The 20,753-nt window shown below is 36.9% G+C and overlaps 2 protein-coding genes across 3 annotated transcripts; both read right to left on the bottom strand.

Annotated features, from left to right (window-relative positions):
* Positions 1 to 3,172: 3,172 nt before the first annotated feature.
* LOC137956195 (syntaxin-52-like) lies at positions 3,173 to 9,607 on the bottom strand. 2 transcript variants are annotated; one of them, XM_068803574.1, is made up of 8 exons: positions 9,353 to 9,607; positions 5,168 to 5,387; positions 4,332 to 4,433; positions 4,049 to 4,152; positions 3,869 to 3,969; positions 3,716 to 3,760; positions 3,456 to 3,604; positions 3,173 to 3,374 (listed from the first exon to the last, which is right to left on the bottom strand). In XM_068803574.1, the coding sequence occupies exons 2-7, from the start codon at positions 5,383 to 5,385 to the stop codon at positions 3,473 to 3,475; spliced, it is 702 nt and encodes a 233-aa protein (XP_068659675.1). In that variant the 5' UTR covers positions 5,386 to 5,387; positions 9,353 to 9,607; the 3' UTR covers positions 3,173 to 3,374; positions 3,456 to 3,472. The 2 variants fall into 2 exon arrangements, with proteins under 2 accessions (XP_068659675.1, XP_068659673.1); XM_068803572.1 differs by having other exon boundaries at positions 3,356 to 3,604.
* Positions 9,608 to 10,594: 987 nt separating this feature from the next.
* LOC137956410 (uncharacterized) lies at positions 10,595 to 19,593 on the bottom strand. The gene is made up of 8 exons (XM_068803895.1): positions 19,122 to 19,593; positions 12,901 to 13,048; positions 12,634 to 12,784; positions 12,093 to 12,218; positions 11,929 to 12,009; positions 11,630 to 11,822; positions 11,149 to 11,416; positions 10,595 to 11,007 (listed from the first exon to the last, which is right to left on the bottom strand). The coding sequence occupies exons 1-8, from the start codon at positions 19,338 to 19,340 to the stop codon at positions 10,772 to 10,774; spliced, it is 1,422 nt and encodes a 473-aa protein (XP_068659996.1). The 5' UTR covers positions 19,341 to 19,593; the 3' UTR covers positions 10,595 to 10,771.
* Between the last annotated feature and the right edge of the window lie 1,160 nt (positions 19,594 to 20,753).

Here is a 20,753-nt window from a genome sequence, read left to right as displayed (position 1 = left end):
CTACTATATTAAAGTTTCTCAGCTAAAATTTTATTCTAAGTTTGTTGATAGATAAATTAAGAATAGGTCTATCTGTAAATACAGACACCTGTTTTAAAAGTTAAAGTTTATTACCCTTGAATCATATTTATCTTTTATTTACAAGAGTAAAGTTCTATCAATGAACAGTCTTAATTTAAATTAAAAAAAAAAAAAAAGAACAGCCTCCACAAGGACTGGGACTAAAAGCCAGATTGACAAGCCTATTTTTAGTAACTCACTTCTTAGTTTTGCCATCTCTTCTCCTCTCTGTTTCTTAGTTCCATCATACCTCTAAACATTCTCCCTAACATTATATGCATTTAAGAATTAGACTTACTTGCTCCAATGCTAGCAACAGAGATTATATGTGCTGCAAGGTTAGGCACACACATTTGCACCAATGGGAGAGAACCAATGAAATGGCTATGTCAAAGTATATCACTTGCAGTTGTTAGACCAACGCCTTGATGCATCCTCCCAGATAAGAGAAAATCAAAGAAACTTTTAAACCTTGTTTACCGTCACAGTATGCTTATTAATTTTTAAAGTTTTTTATCTTTTTAAGATAGGTGTATTTAGATTTTTGGAGAAGGGAAGTGACAAAAATATGACATGCATGGTTATTTCAAATGCTTCTCTAAGTGCCAGTAGTTAGAAGCTCAAATGTGTCTCTCACTCCAGTTTGAATTAGTAGATTTAGACTACATAAATAACCTTTACTGTCCCAGGAGTATGCCACAGACAACTGATGCTTAGGCACCAGTTTATTCTTCTATAAGAAAAACAGAAGTACAAAAACCTAAGGGATCCATTTAGTCGTGTGTCAGTCATTTGTTGGCCACCCTTTCAAAAGCTTTTTCTTGTTTTGTTATAATGTTTTCATGTCATGTGAAGCTAGTCTTGTGAAGACTTACAAGGGTTTTGGACCTCATAGTACCTGAATCAAGATCATCTGATGTGGCAACTAATTAGTGTGAAATATAAAATTGTAGAAGAAGAAGAGAAGAAGAAGAAGAAGAGGAATAGAGAAGAAAGAGAGGAGAAGAGTGCGTGAGTTCTGCACAAGTTGGGCCCAAAAGCACAACCCCTTCTCTATTTAATCAGGTTTAAGTGATTGTTGAGGAAAGTTACAACAATACCCCTCATAACTTTAACCCTCATAATTCACTCAATACAACTCAGAATCTTATCAAACTTGAATCTTATGTCTCAAACATGATGCCTAAATTACTTCTGCTTCCAAAGGTGAATACCAGAAAGGTGAAATGACAAAAAATACCCTCACATAAATTCTAACACTCCCCCCTCAAGCTGGAACTTATATATCAAGAAGCCCAACTTGTTAAAAAAATTCCAAATTCTTTCTTGCCAAAGGCTCTGGTGAATATATCACCAATTTGATCAATAGATTGAACATATGGAGTGACACATCAAGAATAGCAGCCTTCACTTCACTCTATCCAGACTTGCAAGTGAATCCTCTACGATCAGTTTATGCAATTGGTTCGTGTTCCTAATGAAAATCTCACCAGAATTCTTCCTTCAGATATTGTCTAAAGTCTAACACTATTTATCCATACTATTACCCGCTGAAAGGTGCATCTCTGCCACTGCGCTCCTGCTCGCAATCATCAACATAGTTGCTAAAGAAGTGTCTGTAGCCAGACAATTTGAACCAAAAGATTATATGGTAACCTAACAACCTCTGCGCCATGTTATCTTTTATCTCTTTTTTTTCTGGATGCAACAGAAATTCGATTAAAAAAGAGGCAGACGTCCGTAAGGAATACATGATATCCATCCTCCATTGCTATCAAAAGAATTAAAAAAAACTCTACATACTTTTGATTTCGGTTAAAATATCAACAAACAGAGAAAATAAAGCGCAAGAGATCAATCATACGACTGCATAGAAGATGGATGATTACCCAGGAGACTTTCGAAGTACAACATGAGTCTGTCCGGCAGAAACGTTAGGCCTTCCCAGGAAATCGCTATGAAAGTTTTCCTCTCGCGCTAGTGATCGGAGACCTTGTGAGGCGTTCTCCATGTGTAGAAGGAAGCGGAATCAAAGAGATAGCACAAAGCATAGGACTCAACGAACCTGAACGAGGTGAATTCGTCCGGCTCAGAGAGCAGAGGTAGGTTTAGGGTTTAATGCTTAAAGCTAAATTCGAAAAAAAACGAGGGAAAGAGAGTGGCGAACTCTTTGGAAGACGAGCAACAGAACGGGGTCAACTGATCACCTACCATCGACGACTCGGACCGAAAGCTTCGTGTCCTGTAAGAAACAAAAGATGGTTGCTACTCTATTCCCATTTGTCCTAGAATTAAAACTTCCCCTACAAATTGTCAAATATAGCCTAAAATCACAAAGATTCGTCAAATTCCTAGGTGAAACTATCAAGTGATGAGCAACATTATAATATATATCAAAATAAATTCAAATAATGTCAAAATTGAAATTTTGAATTTGAAAAATAATAGTTCAAATAAAAATATAATCAAAACTTTGAAAAATATAAGCTAAAAAAATATTTTGGGTATTTATATGAAAAAAAAAAGCTAATTGTTGCACACTATTTGGCTTGTTTGTAACTACTCTTATAAAAAATAGTTATTTTTTTTAAAAAATACTTATTAAATTCTACTTGTGGTGCTTATAATTTTGATATGACACTTACACAAATTAAAGGCCTACAACCAAAGTTATGGCTCTTGGAATTTCATACTTACTACTCGGGGTCGAATCATTTGTCTAACTCGAGCCATATGTCTTTTGCTTCCTATAGGGGTCAAATCCTTCCCTTTCTTTACCTTCAACTTGGGTTGAACCCTTTAGATATAGTCGACTCTACACTACTCTCTTGTAGTTGTCGACTCCTACACACTACTCTTTCCTGTAGTAGTCGACTCCTCCGTTATGGGGTTGACTTCTTTTTGTGTTTCAATATGGATTTTATTCTTCTTTAGGCTTTGATTCTTTGCTTCTATGCTCGCCTCCATATGCATGTACTCGACTCATTTTTCTTTCTAACAGTTGTCTATTAATCCTCTTCAAAAAAAAAAAAAAAAAAAAATTGACTCTTGCATTTGTGCCAAACTCATATAATATGTGGTCAACTCTTTCTTCTTTTACTTATGATATAGAGTCTCATATGAACACCCACTGAAAGAGTAAATATATAATGAATGTATTTCAGTAAAAATATTAACTTATGGGATTAATACTTATGGAGATGAGGTTGGTTCCAATTGAGGAATGGTCTCACTCGACTGTCCTACAGAACGTGAGCAAAGCTTTACATGGTAGATGAAGCACATCGGTACGGTCTTTGAAACTCCACAAAGAACTGTTAATGTTTATAGCATCAGAATTCAAAAACACAAACATGAAAAATAATATTCACACAAGCAAACTTCCAAAGACACACCTGATGAATCTCACATCTCACAAGTACTTGATCAGAGCCCATATCACAACTATCAGAATCACGATACCGACTACTGCCAGCAGCAAACACATGCAAGAGCACCCTCCCTTTGTACGCTTATTCAGGAATGCCAGTTTCTTCTGCACTCTCTGCATTTTCATAACACTGGAATGATTAGCAAACCACCTCAAAATAATGATGTCAAAAGAAAAAGTAAAAAGACTAGAAATTTTTTAAGTTTTTCAAGTAGTGAATAAAACCTGTAAACGTGAATCAGTCGAATCCACATGCTGATCCAGGTTATCCTGCAAAAAAAAAAAAAAACAAATGAGACATAAGACATAGAGAAGAATGGAGCACAGGTATGAAAAAATGCAGAAATTCAAGGGAAAGAAAATTAGAGCCAATCATACAAGAAGTCTTGTGTGTAGGTCGAGTTCCTCGTTAACAGCCAATGCTATGTGCTTGGTGCTGATAACAGTTTCTTCCAGCTTTTCTAGACCCTCATCTTGCTCTGGATTAGACAAGAAAAGGAGAAAGTGAAATAGATGTAAAGGTCATCTAAAAGAGGTAAAGGAGATTTTATAACTTGCCCTTCATAATCTGTCGTTGTAGGCCAACATGCCCATGGTTGTCCAACCCTACTGTTCTGCTGATGTCATCAGCTGTCTTTTTATCCTTTCCAAGTAAATATTCCCTGGCCACAACAATAACAATATCCATGATTTTACCACTGTTATCTCAAAGCTTCCACCTTAAACCCAGCAAAGAATGCCTCTAAAGTGGACGAACATGCCATACTGCCTCCTGATGCAAAAGGGGCAATGGAACTCATGTAGTATGGATAAATAATTGATAGTTGAGGAAGACACTCACCTATTAGCCGCATTTGACATGCTTAAAGCAGAAGCCATCTGGTTAGATTTGGATCTTAAATTAACAAGCATGTCTTGACGCTTAAGCATCTCCTTCTCCGTTCTGCATAAAACATGACAAACATGTCAGATTACTATCTTGATGGTTGACCTGTTGCTTCAGACTGACTGCCACATTGTGCATAGGGGCAGTGCTAGCAAGCTCACTTGTGCTGTAAAATTTTACAGGCAGCACCCATGCCATTAGCCAAGTCTCACCATTATACACATCACAGCTGCATAGGTAGTCTTATTCTAATGTGTGTTACTTCAAAACCAACGTTGGTTTTTTAGGTATGATGTAAAAACTGTCAACATATACAATCTTGATGGAGTAATCAAGCTCAATAATACTACAATAATCAGTGGCGATGATTCACTGAAGAGAATCATAGCAAGAACTCCCTACTATTCCAACACTGATCATGACTGGACAGTATTCAACTGTTAGTCAAAATTCCAATTAAAACGAAGCCTTTTTTTTTTTAGACAAGTATGACTACTTTACAGCAAAGATATGATACAACTTACACCAACAGTTTAGCTGACAAACTACATAAAGCATGTAACTCAAGAAAAAGCATTGCTTGCTGTATGAAGTGCTATCAGCTTTTTTATTTGGCAAATTAAAAGGAAATTTAGGACAACGTGTAAGACATGCAATTCCTGTCAAGGAATTCATATAAGCTAGAAATAATTTCCCACTTTGTGGAGAGATTATTGTCAAGGATAAAATAATTTATTTACTATTTTTTTAATTTCCTCAAAAAAACACAAAAATTGAAGCAAAGCACATACATCGGCTGCTTACTAGGAAGCTTGGGCAGAAGGGATTCTAAGCTATCAAGTCTGGTTCCAAGAATGGTTATCTTCCTCCTTATTGCTGATAAATGCCTCTGTGTATCAGGTCCAGAAGCAGGAAGTGAGTTTCTCTCAGAAATTCTAGCAGTTATGTCATCAGCAAGTTTAGCAGCTTCACTAAATTCTCTCAACCATGAATCTGAAGCGGAGCCCATCCCTGTTGAAGAAACAAAAAATTAATATTTGACACCGAAGAACTCCAGGAAGTGTGTAAAGTACTAAACAAAGCAATCAGAACAGACATCTTAAAACTAACATACAGTTCAAATGGACATGACAGATACATACATAATTCATGATGTGAGATAAAAAGCAGTGATTGAGACAGCAACAGACTTGAAGGAGTTTAAATTCCTTTAGAAATTAAAGTTTGTGCTCCAGAAATAGAAATTAGAAGTGTCTGAATCTGAATATTACATGTTCATCTACAATGTGATTATATAAAAGCTTGAGTGATTACATAATCATCTTTAAGTGATTATATAAAGCTTGAGGGGAGGAATAGGGTTTAACTTCGAAACCCTAATCAGCTCTCTCTCTCTCTCTCTCTCTCTCTCTTACCAATTACAAACGGAAGAGAATCGAAATAGAGGAAATATAAAATATATTCAAATTATAGATATACTTACAAGTTCAGGAAGCACACTTAGTATCTGAGAAGCAACCTTAGAAACAATCTTCGCAAACTCAAAGTGATGCCTTACAACATAAGCTCTCTCTCTCTCTCTCTCTCTCTCTCTCTCTCTCTCTCTCTCTCTCTATATATATATATATATATATATATATATATATATGGGACAAGCTACTACTGAGTTGCTGAAGTTGATTCAACTCGGTTTTGTGTTTTTCTTCTATACCTGAAGTCTAAAACACAGTGGATGTGTGCAATAGTTCAGGAATTTTCATCAGAATCAAACCTGATACATTAACCCATACATGCACGCTGTTGTATGCTTCAAGACTTGATTTTTCATGCTTGTCTTGCACTACCTAAGAGCTATAGAGTTTTAAACTCGACTTAGCCGCCTCCAACGAGAGTAGATGAACCTCAGGAATTATCTGGCTTCATGAGCTTGAGATGTATTCTTGAGCTATCCTATCTTCTTTACCTTATTGGCTGGGAAGGAGTATAAGAGCAGCAGAAGTTATTCATGTGTTGCTGCTAAAGTCTTTCTTGAACTGCTGCTAAACATTGGTTGTTGGTGATCTGAATTCCAAGAAAGAATCTCAAGGAAATCTTAAAAACCCCTGTTCAGCGCTCTGGTGATTGGAAGAGTCCTACAAATCCAAACTTCCATGAGTTACCTACCTCTGCTCTCAGGTACAGGCTGCTCGAGATTTATTTTTTGAGTCCTTCTTGAATAATGACATCATATTACATACTGAAATAAAACTCTCTAGGACGAGAGTGTCGAAGTTTCAGGCCTTACTTTATTTGAGTCCTTTTTTTCAATAAGGACACAGCCACATATTACCTAAACTTCTAATATTGCATGCACACCATCGAATTGTAGTTTTCTTGGTTGATTGGCTTGAAATATTAAGTTTGAAACTTGCTGAAATTTTCGTGCATGCTGCATATTGTGAATCTATCTCAAGATTCATATTTGTGATTAATCAAAATTATAACCTATGGCTGAAGAGATTTTTCACATATTTATGGTAAAATTAAGTTGCTCAAGATTACCACTATCCCCCTTAAAGGATTATCAAATTACTTGAACTGTACCAATATTTTAAGCGGTTCCTTATTACCTGAGACTTATCTGATCATCTCATTAAGCCACCTCCTATTGTTCATGAATAGGATATTCTATTTAAGAAATGGCTTCAGGAAGACACTCTTGTCATTAGTTGGCTGAATAACAGGACGGAAGAAAATGTGGCAAATAATGGGGTTCATCTTGAAACGACAAAACTTATTTGGGGCACTTGTGCAAAACTTTTGCATCCATAGATTTGTTGATGAACTGTTCATTGTATTCCAGTAAATGCAACTGTTAATTATCACTATTAAAACTGAGTCCCTAATTGAGGAGGAAAATAATCACCTATCTAAATAACCTGCCTTCTGCGAAAAGAAAAAGAAATCAAAACATCAAAACTCAGCAGACCCTAAAATAGGCCATGAATCATAGATGTCCTCCTCTTCTTTCAAGTCTTGGAAGCTCTAAGCATGAAATCTTGAACATGGATCGTGCAATTCCCACAAGTTTTCACAAAGCATAAGAGAGAAGCTGAACAACATTCAATAAAAAACTTCAAATATAAAGGACATAGCTAAGGAAACCAACAAGGAATGTTGCTAAGTCCAGCTAAAAACGGGTAGGAAAATTCAGAAATTCCAGAAAAACTATCAAGCCATTTTATGCTACCCCAAGATAAACACCATTTAAGTTTTTTTTATTTCTTAAAGCATAAAAAGTAGTGACGTGATATTTCTGAGATCTAACTCAGAATACCCAGTTAACCTGCTGCATTACAAGTTAAGCAACAAGATCTACAATTATTTTCTTATAGCATCTAGAAGAGTGACATTTATAAGAAATACTGAACTGAAGAGCTGAATTTCCCAAGTGGAGGTAAAACATACGGTTTACTATCCTTGATCATATTCATATGACATCTGGAGCATGATTATCAACAAGGAGCATAAGGTATGTAACCGTAACAAATACCTTGTGAATCTAAACTGAAAGGCCTAAAGAAAAGAAAATGGGAGATGGTTGGCCAGTTTCAGAAGCACTTAGATGCCAGAGTACTTCATTAGGAATTGGATACTTCAACAACTCAGATTTTTTCCTCTGGTAAAGATTTCATCAACGAACCTAAAATGGGAAGACCGAAGAATAGTTTCAATTATTGAAGCTTATTATATATTGGGCAGGTAAAAATTTTGATTTCCAATGCCGAGGATAAGTGAGCAAAAGTCTAGTGAACTTGGCAAAGTCAGAGACATTATTACTAATAAGAAACATATATTAACCAACATAACAACATCCCGAAAACCCTTGTCAAATGCAAAGGACACTCTCTTGACTCCAAAGCTAGACCTGCATGCCAAAGTTCTTAGCTAAGGCAATTTGTGACAAGAAAATCAAAGCACTGAAAAGACAACAAAAGCTCATAAAGTTGGAACCATCAACACCAACATGTCATGAGAAAGTCAATAAATCAGCTCCTAACTTGTAAGTTAATGAGAAAAAAAAAATAGGAGGCATGAAAAAGCCAGCTACACTTGACACAATTTATATAATATAAAGAAAAGACAAGCACAAGCATGATTCCAAAATTTGGATGGAAGGTGAAAGAAGTAAAAGAAGTAAACAGACTAGCAACTGTATTTTAATCAAACTTGCTCAAAGTTTGTTCCTTATTATCAAGGAAATGACCTTTATAATGAAGAATACCGCATACATAGCTCAAATGTGCTTGTGTATATTTATGGAAGGTTGAAGATCAAGGTTCAAGAAGTATGGCGGCAGGTGTAGGATATTAAGCAAAAAAATTAAAATAAATAAAATATAAAAAAATTATTTGTCACTGCCGAAATTGGGAGATGAAGAATTAAACATCCATGAGCATATTCCCATGAATCACAAATGTGGTGGATAGAAGAACCCACAAGAAGCAACATTTTTATGCAAAAAAAATACAAGTCTGCATGGTTAAATCGGGAAAAAGTGACAACTTCAATCAGGAATGAAATTTCCAGATTCATCAACCAATTAGTTTCAAACCGCAAAGGAGAAAGCAAGGATATGTCAATTTAAACTACTCTTAAGATGACAGAAATATCAAAATATTACCTGACAATAACAAATCAGTAGTGTAGACATGACCAGAATGAATTGGCCTATATGGCTACCAAAATTGGAGGAAACGTTACCCGGGGCAGACGTAGTTACTCAAAAACCTTAACCTCAAACTATGAAAAAGAAACCTTGAAATCTAGGAGAACAACGAACAATCAGATTTCCTTAAACCAACAAAAAGGGGATCAATAACCCCAATATGCTATTATTCAAAAAGAGAAAAACTCCAACATGCGAAGATCCCAAAAAGGGACAGATATTTTTCAAATTATATGTATTAACTAGTAAATAAAAAAGAAAATCAAACCTCTTTGATTGTGTATGTCCAAAGCTGCAAGTCCTTTGAGTTTGTAATATCCGATTTGGGGGCAATTTTGAGAGTGAAAAGATGACAGATGCTAGCTGCTACCTGGCAGCCGCCTGGAGAAGCGATGGAGAGAAGCAAGGAACTAAGGGTTAGGGAGAGCGATGGCGGAGCGGACAACGATGGAGTTGCGGTGAGGAGCAAAGACTAAGACAAGAGATCCCTGTTTGGTTCGGGAGAAAGTGAGAGAGAAACGCAACAAAAGAGAAATTAAAAGAAAGAAGTCTCCATCTCCACACAAGATTGATTTTATAGTTTAAATTTAGTTGATGACTTGATTTTATTTAGTTTAAATAAGTAAAGCAAGTAACGAAATAAATGTAGAAAAAATCAGAAGATGTAATTAAAAAAGCATACCCATTTTAATTATTACCCTCATAGCCTTCATGATTGATTAAAATTAGGGATTCCCAAAAAAAACCAACTTGCTGTTGGAATTATGGATTTAAATATATTATTTATAAAATAAAATTACCATGATATTAGAAGCATGGGGCCCACTTCTAGATATTTTGTCATTGAATGTTCAGTACAGGGAATAATGGCCAGTACATCTCCCTGTAAAGATAGATTCATTGGGTGCATTAACTGGACACATCCCTTGGGCATAAGGAGATGTATCTTAACTCAGGAAAAGTATCCTTATGAATAGTCATTAGTACTATACCTAAATTCTTCTATGGTCTTACAAGTGAGGCTAAGGCTATTTGCACACCCAGTCTGGCTGAACAGAAGCAAACTTATCACTTGTAAACGAATTATCAAAGGTTATCTTATGCACTTTAAGTTCTATTTATATTCTTCAAGATGAAAGGTACACTCTCTTTATTCTTCTTATTTCAATTCTTATTTCAATTCTATAATATAAGTAAGACTTTCATGATAATGGAATTATGGAGGATTTAATATCTATTTTCTATGACGTTTATTTTATTATTGTTAGACATCAAGTCTAACACTTGTATCTTTGTTTTTCTCACTTAGACTCTCATGTCACAAATTTGTTCTCTTCCCAGTGGCATCAAAGAGCTCTTGACTAATATAATGAACTTTGCCAATCTAAATTTGTTTTTTGTTTTTAACCTCTAGACTTGTAAGGTTCCCTAGTTATTCAAATTGTATACCTTGGAAGTGCACCATTATGGTTGTACATTTTGATTTGCAACAAACACAATCCATCCCATATTGAAGAGATTCTTTCTTCTTTATGCAACTCTAGTCCAACATCAAAATAACAAAATAAAATCCCAAATCATTCTGTACATGGCTTTTATGTGTAAATTTTAGTCAGAAAATGGGATTTATATAATACAAGCTTGATAATGAGATCTCATACATTACACCTGACTAGAGCATTTCCAACTAATTTGACCACACATGTATCAATCCTTGCTTGTTGCCCGTGTATATCTCATTCCTGTCCTCATCATAGAAAAGGGCTGTAACATCTTCAAGTGCTTCTCTGACGGTGCTCCGTATCCATGATCGCCCAACTCTGCCTCGTGGACTGATCTGGATGTTGGGATCACTTGCGCATATCTTGGCTATGCATTTCCCTGTCAGGATGTTGCTCATGTTGATGGATCCTATTGCACAACCTGCGTAAGGCATTTCCAAGAATTAAAAGACCAAGAAGAGCATCTGGGCCTGTCAAGGAAGAGCCGACTCTCACACAATACCAAAACAAGGGTGATAGAGAAAAGACAAAAATAAGCAGCAAAAGAGTCTCTCCCTATTACCTTCACCATCATCCTCGGACCCCTCTTCCGCTTTACAGTATGATATTATTAGGTCCTGATCACTTGTTATATAAATGTTGTTGGTGTTGCAGTCAGGATGCCACAACAGGTGGTCTTCAAATGAAGTAACTAGTTCCCCCCTAAAATTCCAAACTGCGACGGTTCTGTTCAGAAAGGTTAAGAAAAGGTGGTTTTCATACAGGAAAATGAATGCTGAAGGAGTCATGAACTCGGTTCTGCTTACTTCAGTCAGTTTTGAGTTCCTAACCTGATCAAAGAAGGATTTGACATTAGAACAGGCCACAACCCCAAAAACAGACATCAGTGACAACAGACTTACCGAAATACAACTAATATAGAGAGCTAAACACATGGGAAACAACAATTGAGAGCAATATTCATGTATCCGATCCCAAAATAGATAGGATAAGATGAAGACGACACAAAGCACAAACAGAGCGAAAGAGATAGAGAATCTCACATCAAGAATTTGCAAGTTCTCGTTTTCTTGTTTGACCAGAAGTTTCTCATTGAACTGCTCGATGAAATCAACCTTCTTGTTACGATGTAATAAGTGGTTAAAAGATTTCAACACAGTTCCATCTTCAATTGAAAGTATCTTAAGAGGCACATATCCAGGGGCTCTATGGAATATTAGAAGCATAATTCCTGGGCTGTCATCAACAAAAATTTATTCCAAAATCAGATATACTGGAAAGGCAAGTCACTGTCAAACCATTAATATTGAGAGAGAGAGAAAGAGAGGGAGGGAGTCTGAACCTGATTTTGATCTCTTGAACATTTTTATCAGATATTGAATACAGGAAAGAGTAGTTCTTCAGATCAAACACCTTGTAAATGCTGCCATATGAAGCACCTTACATTAGTTTAGCACCTAGAGCATGGAGCTGGACTAAAACAACCAAGTAGAACAGAATACATACCCATCCTGCGCAGAATAAGTTAGCACTTTCCCATTCACATCATCAAATTCCACGAAACCAGGCCACCTTAGTGATTCTGATTCAAAAAGAGGGAACCCAGCATCCAATTGGTTGCGCCTAATATATCTGCAATATTTCTAATGAATTGTCAGCTCAAAGTCCTATTTAGCTGGAGCAGCCATGATCAAGGATGCTTAAGCAAGGACCAACAAGCACTTCGATTTGCTTTTGAAGGCTAAGAAAACTAGAAATAATTAGGGAAAAAGAGAATGCATGTACATTTGACCTAGAACGAGGAAGAGAAGTGCTCGGATCATTGTCAAACAAGTTGCTTCATCACTTAGTAGAACATATCAAAGAACCAATTGGTAAAACCAAAGATCTTTTATTAGAATTGGAGCCTCCCTCCAATCCCTTGTTGTAAAGGGAGTGCTCCTTGATTAGGTTTTTACTCTTCTCTTCTCCTTGAATAAAGTTCTGATTTCATTAAAAAAACCTAAAAATCTTTCATTATTTACCGAAAAGAATTAAAACTTCTTACTCAATAGGGGTAGTCCGGCACTTCAAGGAGCTAAAGTGATCAGAGGCATAAACTGATACAGTGATCAGAGAATCATTATTCTTGTTATAAAAGAGACTTCTAATAACTTCATCAGGGCTGATATTGAGGAAACAAATGCGTTGGTTGGTTGCTGCCAAGAGAATACAAGTGACAGATAGCATCAGTATCACAAAAAAAAAAAAAAAAAAAAAAAAAAAATATATATATATATATATATATATATAAATCCATAAGCATAGAACTTACTCCTACTAAAAGCAGCACAGAGACCGGACTGCGCCAGAGCAAATATAACATCCTTCGCCGCTACTATCTCTATAATTTTGGATCTCTTCTTGAGAAATTGTAACCTAAGAAACCAGTGAGCTTTTGTATCGTACGTATCGAATTCTTCCTGCATTAATATATGCAAAAAGTAGTGAGTATTTTTTCTCTTTGAATAGTAGACATCACTGTTTGACAAATAAAATAAGATGAAAAAAGTATAGTCTCCTTTAAAAAAGAAATAGTCTGGAGAAAAAATAAAGGCAAATTTGAAATACCTTTCACACAGGTTTTAACTTTTTTCCCTTTGTGAATGTTGATCACCCACGCATGTTAACCCATAACCCTGATGAGTCTTGAACCCAAGACATCAAGTTAGAAATTCCCCTTAGCTATTGAGCCAATGACCTAATCTCATTTTACTTTTTTTTTTGCTTACAATTTCTCTTGCGCTATGATACACTGCATGTTCCACAGACCAAGAACTTAATCTCATTTTACTTTTTTCTTTGCTTCTCAATTTCTTTTGAGCTATGATACACTCAATGTTCCACAGAACAAAAATTAATTCAATCAAAGAACAGTCATGGGCCAGGGGTAAACCTAAAACAGAGGGCTTAGGGTTGGAGCAAATTCGAGACAATTTCTTATTGGCAATGAAACACACCTTCACTGCCAAAGAAAAGGCATACGAGTTTCTCCAACAACCAGACATGAAACTGCTGGATACCCTGTGAAGGAACATGATAACCAGGATCCGTATTACATAATTATCTACCAAAATGTGTAATCAACAGGGAGATAATATGTCCATGTAATAAAGGACATAAAGAACTCCAATACAAAGACTTTCAGACTTTGCTGATCCAGTCACTATGCTAGGCCATTCGGGCTGTTTTGACTTGTTTAAGGGTTGCCAAATGATTGCAGAACATGCTTTTCAGCACATTTCAGAATTCATAATGTAAGTAGATAAAATATATAAGTATTAATTAATTACTATTACAAATAATTTTTATCTTTGAAAAAATTAACTAGTTGAAATAATATATAAACCTTGTTGAGGTTCTCCTCAGATTACAAAAGAAAAATATAACATAGCTCATTCCAAAAACATATAAAATGGCTACTCTATCTCCATAACAAATTAATGCATCATAAGAAAATGGCCGCAAGCATGAATTCCTAAACCATACATAGCACTTCATCATGAAATTAGATTACTTGGCAGTCTGTGAGTTAGCCTCCAAGAAACAGGTATTAAAGATTTCGATGCACAAGTGGACCAATGTTGCCTAAAAAGGCCTCTCCTAAATTTGTTGGCACCACTATTAGAAATTTCAGCCTAACCATAGAGTTTGAAATGAATTAGGCAGTTGCTTACACTTCCTAGGCACATGAATCTATCCGATTCCAACAAGTACAAGAGAAGACCAAACCCATATGCTACAAAACCCACTTAATCTCAAAACAACAACAAGAGGATTGAAAACTCAGACAGCAACAACAGACAAAATATAGCTGACTTTCAAACAAGAATGACAAAACCAAAAGAGATCATCTGTAAGGGAAAGGTGTCCCCAACAACAGGGAGTTGTAGGGAGGCCCCTTCCAGCTTGAGGAAACTGGGGATCATGATACAATTTGCAGAGGTCTAAGATCTCCAAATAGATCATAATAAGGTGCCATGAAGGGGGTTTCCTAGTGGTAATACAAGAGGTGGCTGCTGAAGAGTCTAGATAACCACAAGATCAAAGAATGTGCTAGTGGAAATATGAAGCCCAATTAGGAGTGCACAAAACTCTGCCTAAATGGAATCATAGAGCTCGAATGAGCCAGAATCCACATGACAAGTGCAGCACTCACTGCCATGTTTTAGGCCTTTTGTTTGCTTAGTTAAGCCTGGATGTGAAAAGAATGTTAGTGGGAATAATACCACATAAGTTAATGTCAAAAACCTTGCAGTTATTAGTTGGGAAAATGACCTAGATTTGGCTAGTAATTTAGGATAATCCCAGACTCAACTTTAACGCTTAACTTTCCAAATTTCCTCCCACTTGACAAGGCAGAATTTAAACTACTCCAAGCCACCAAAGAAAGAGCTTCTTGGCCTCAATATAGGTGGCCATACTTGCCTGACCAGCAAAAACACAGACAAAATAATTTCACAGTCCAGCAAGAGTGGACATGATTAAGGTAGCCAGCCCGCAGGAGAGAGGAGTTTCTCCTTCTGTCCGACAAGTCAATGCTCAATCTCTCAACAGCAGGGAGATTTAGAAGGCTGCCGAAGAAATAAAGGGAGACACAAGTGGGAGGATAATAGGATAGAAATATGCAAACAGTGAGGACCACACCCAATTCATCTTTTTGCCAAATATGTGTTCTGGATAAATAAAAGGGCTTTAACACTGGTGACCAGGTCAATGTAACCACAAAAAAAACATAAGCTATAATCAGCAAACTGAAGAAGAGACACTTCGACCAAAATTGCAAGGGAATGGGCAAAGAAAGTCAACCATTATTAATTGCAAAATTGAAGACAGAAACAAGAGATTCACTCATAATGTTGAAGTGCTCCTCCATTTTATTTCTTTCATCTGTTCCCCTGTCTTCTGCCCTCAGCAATGTATCTTTGCATTTTACCTTGTTCCTGTTTTAACGGACTCTCATCTTCTCATTGTTATCCAAAAAAAAAACAAAAAGCTTAAAAGAAAATACTACTAAAAAAGTAAGCTTAAATCACTAAATGCCATGCCTTGGCACTCATCTCAAAACAACAATCAGAAGACTTAAAAAAGTTCAGACAACAACAGGAGGTGAGAAGTCGTAAGTGACTTCCAAATAGCTTACGAACAAAGCCTTTGTCTCAACTAGGAAATAAAGAAAGAGGAAAGAAAAAGATCCATGCCTGCTTCTCTTAGAAACAACATCTCAATCAGGAAAATGAGAAGTCAATAATATATAGTTTCAGCTTGATAAGTGTATCTCCTGAAATTAAGATTCACTTTCCAGGTATTGGAAAGACTCATAGCACTACAAAACAGAGGCAGTTTTTTGACATAAATGTTTTCTAAATGAAATATGTGGAGGCTGAATGAGATATCACAATAATCTTTCTCTTAACATTTCTATATCGTTTGTACTTCATCTAATTTGGACCAAAAAATCAATGAAGCACTTGTTTGGGATTGAAATTCTCCTTAACTCATGCAATCCTTGACAACTCATTTATCAAGCCAAGAGTAATTTTTTTTTTTCTGAAGAAAAGGAGGAGAAGACTTATTTGATTCAGCCATTGTCAGCGCAGAAAACAGTTGCATAAAGTGGTTTTCTTCCATGGACAAATATGAGAAGCATGGAGAACAACATGAACAGATCTTTACGCTACATGGCATATTTGAAACTTCCTCAGACAGCTCTGATCAGATCATTTCTTCTTCCAGTACTCAACAGAACAACTAATATGAAATATGCTAATTTCTTAGCGTCCAAATATTGAAACACCTTCAATTTGTAAAATTGAAATTGAATGAACCAAAATTTAAACGTCTATGATGATGCTGCAGATAACGAAAAATGGTCACAGCTTTTTTCAAATTTCTTTGTGTCCCACCAGCAAGGCCTCGCCTCAGAATGGAGCAAGTCATTTGGTGATGTGACCAAACACTTTTGAGGGACTTTCTTCACACGGGCACTACTTTGTAGTGCAAATTCTCACTACTTCAAAAACCTACATTTTCAATCTACAGAGAGTAAAAGACACCATTCGAATGCCTTTCCTCCTAGAAGTATCTTCAATGTTTTGAGCAAGAAATCCTGAAGTCTCCGGTTTGGTAAGCAAAATTCAAGATAATACTAGACTACAGACTACTAGGGCACACAATGATAAAGAACTTGAGGTAGCAGACTTATTACTCAAGCTTAGAAGAAGTTGGAAAAGCAAACCAATCTGGTAAGTTGTCCATAACCTTTTTTTTGAAAAAGAAGTTGTGTCCATAACCTGAAAAATATGGCAGCATCTTTCTATGATCTCTTATGGACAGCATTAACAAAAATCACAACTATGCAGCTGCTCTATCTTGGGAATTTCTCGGTCTTCCAAAAGAGGCTCCAAAGTTGAAAATTCTACATACAATTTTTGAACAAAAAAATAGTAAATTTTACTTTCATTACTGAAACCCACCCTTCAAGTCCCAGTCCGTGCTTTCCCCTTCCTGTTGGCAGCCACAAACTTAAGATAAAAAAAGTTGGTGGAGCCAGAAGGAATGAAGATTGCAGTAACATTATTCCCCATCTGAGGCCTGCTTGCAGGCTGATTTGGCCTGAGCAGAAGTTTGTGCTGTCCTTCAAGGAGTCAAGATAGATAGTGAAAGTAAAGAAAGAAAAAATCTCTCCACCTTAAATTCTTAAAGAGATTCCAGCATTATTATCAGGTGGTTGTTCACACTCTCACGGAAGCTAGAATAGTTAGAAGAAATTGTTGGTCACAGTAGACCCCTGAACATAGCCAGATGGTATTCATTAAGGTTCACAAACTGTATTAAAGATGATAGAAAAAATAGAGTTTGTTGAAAAGAATTGTCCCACGTGAAAAATTAAGTAAAAATATCTTTGGTTTATTAATTGGGAAAGAGGGTTCCTAACGTGGCTAGGCATTTTAGGATGAGCCTTAGACCCAACTTCTAACATGGTATCAAAGCATGTGCTCACACATGGAAGCTAGAAAAAAATGGCTTACACTAGAAAGAATTTTCCCGCATGGAAAAATAAGTAAAAAATTATTGGGTTTATTAGTTGGGAAAGAAGATTCCTAACTTGGCTAGTCATTTTGGATGGGCCGTTGGACCCAACTTGTAACATAGTTATTCAACAAAATCTAGGTGACAATTTCCTCATGCTGTAAGTGGTAATTTTGAGAGCTGATGCTGCTCCTCTACCTCTCCCTTTTGCAGTTTTCACTCTAAGAAAGCATCCTCAACATTTCAAGAAGAAAAAATTAGTCTCACTCACTATGACACCAACACTGTTAATCTATGTGGTCAGTGGAATCCCTGTTTGCACAAATCTGTGAGACAACATGTGATAATCTTATTCAGAAGGGTAACGAACTCAAACAATCAAAACTCCCAAATCAATATATAGCATTTACTTATTTAAATATTCCACCAAACTGATGGAGGAATTTGCTACATCTAGCACTTGCAAAGGTACTTTGACCTGTATCAGCATAGAACCTAGTTTTTACTACCAAACAAACAACTGAAATTTAGATATATTCCCTAGGACATAACGTGAAAGACCGGTAGCTCCCCCCCTCCCCAAAGAAAGTGGCAAGAGAATAGTCAGCAGAACTTGAGGGTGTACATGCATGGGCATTAAGACACTATGCATAAATTTTCTTCAGGCTTGAATGTTAAATGGACATCCTAAAATACATGATCTTGACTGTTGCAATTGACATCAAAGTGGCAGCATTCAGTGCAAATTCAGTGATAACAAAACACGTATTACTCAATCTAAAAAGAACTCTGATGACTTCACTGAAATATTTATGACAATGGTACAAAATACGAATCAAACAAGAAGAACAAAAGCTTCTGATACTGCAACCGATAAGCAACTGTACCTCACAATAAAAATTATAGCCATCATATAATAGCTAAACTTCCAGTTTGAATAAATCATATGAGAAGCAATTGATATGAACCAAAATTCAATCAGACCACAGTATAAAAAAACAGGAAAAAAAAGGGTACCAAGAGAACAAGCCAGTTCCACATATGCTAAAGGAAAGTCGCTTAAACAACAAATTATATGCACAACCTAACAGTATAACAAAAAAGAATACCGGAACCTGTCCTTGTTGTCTGAGAAACCAAAAAGTCTAAAACATCAAAAACAATCTTCGGCTTAAAACCAAGGGCGAGCATCAGTAGTAAATTTCACGAAAGCCCAAATCCCAGAAATGGGACAAGAGAAGGAATCGCAAAATCGCCAGTCAAACATAACGCTTCCGGAAAAGGAAACATGTATTCTGAAGAAAACCTCCCGAACAAAAATTAAACAACATAACTTGCATCTGCCAATTCCAATGAACTACAAACTCAATAACTCCCCATCCCATCAAAACAAAAGAGAAAAAAAAAAAAAAAACTAGCACCAACACGAGTACTAAAATATAGCGGGGAAACACCAGATACAACCTGTAGCTGAAAATTCCGAAATTTCTCCTGAGCATTCGATGCCGCCCCTCGGCCCATCTTCCTGAAAGCACCAATCTCTCGCTGCTGCAGTTTTTTCACCGAATTACACGAGTATCTCTCTCGTAGCTTCTTGACGGAATCGCATAGCTTGAGCGTCCGGGAGCGCTTACGAGCCGTGACCCGAAGGCGGAGTCGAAGAAGCGATTTCTTATTCTCCATTGCTCTCACTTTTCAGAAAAGAATCAAAACCACATTGAAAGAGACGACGATAACAGAAGGACTACCAAAAGCCTTTGTTTCTCCACAAAACGTAAACCTTTCATGGCGGTCGAATCATGACGACCGAAATCAGGAACTCAGGATAGGATTGTACTTTGCCACTAAGTCATGGAGAAAGAAGAGAGAGGTTTCCCTTCCACCTCTGTCGCCGGTTGCAGGCTCCAGAATTTCGCACTATCCTGGCACGAAGGTTTTTCACTCTCCGTCTCCTCATCTGCGAGAGAGGTGCGAACATTTTGTTCAATGTCGGCGGGGTTGGGTGGGGTCGAGACAGATGCCTAAGGAAAAACGACGCGTGTATGATGGACCCAGACGTTGGGGCGAGAAGTTGTCAGATGGCTGAGAGACGGCGAATGAACCGTGTTGACGTCACTGGTCTTTCTTCGTAACCTGCAGGAGCTTGGTGCGGGATTTAGACGTAGCACTTTTTTAATGTGCACTGACCTACAGAGAAGTACGTCATTACTTGGATACCGTCAGAAGTCATATTAGTCATGTACAACTATTTAAAATTATACTCGCTGGACAGGTATTGGAAAGCGTTTGAACGCATATACATCCAACAACCATTTATACGAATACGGCGTTTGAACAGAAGCCACAATAGAGATGACAAATGTGGATCCACACCTGTCCTTCCTCCCTAGGCTTTTCCATTTTCTTTTAATATCTCTCTTATTAAAGAGAGCACATCATTTACGTAATGTCATGGTGGAGAGGCGTCAAAATCTCTTTCTTTACTGCGAAAGACTCCAAACGGACGAGACGGTGGCTGCGACGACGAACTTGAAGTCTCTCTCACTAGCGTGTAGCGACTCGCCCGCATTTTCCCCACACATGATGAGGTGGCAAAATTATATCGTTTCTCTCGCTCACTCACTGTGTAAACTCGTGGCGCTCTTCTACGGTGCCAATGGTCCACATGTGTCCCATCACATTTTTTACCAAGTTCAATTTTGTAAGTTCATCAAATCGGACTAAATTTTTCTCTGCGACAACTAACCAAAAAATGGTCATGTGGTCCATCCTACAGACTGTGGTCCTGTTTTTCCTCCCTCGACCCAGAAATCATTTAAATAAGGCTAAAACTAGAATAACAAAAATTCTGACTCTATTCTTTGATCATAAATGACAAATAGCCGCTGCGACTGCAGCCACCCGTGTTCGTACTTGAGGGGTACACGTTCCAAAATTTAAAGGAAAAGGACAGAGAAGAATAATCGGGGATCTTTTTTTAAATTGTTTCAGCGGTCATTTAATACCTTTGGTAGTAGCAGCTATTCAACCCAATTATTCTCCCAAACTACCTAACTGCCCTTTTAGTGTCTCTGATCGGCGGTCGCCACATTGATT

This window comes from Aristolochia californica, unplaced genomic scaffold (assembly GCF_029961685.1).
Source record: "Aristolochia californica isolate CCGP_79_NKW_82.1479 unplaced genomic scaffold, dmAriCali1.0.hap1 SCAF_2, whole genome shotgun sequence".
NCBI classification, from domain to species: domain Eukaryota; kingdom Viridiplantae; phylum Streptophyta; class Magnoliopsida; order Piperales; family Aristolochiaceae; genus Aristolochia; species Aristolochia californica.
Note: the sequence above shows the minus strand (reverse complement) of the source record. Positions and strands in the feature narration are given on the sequence as shown.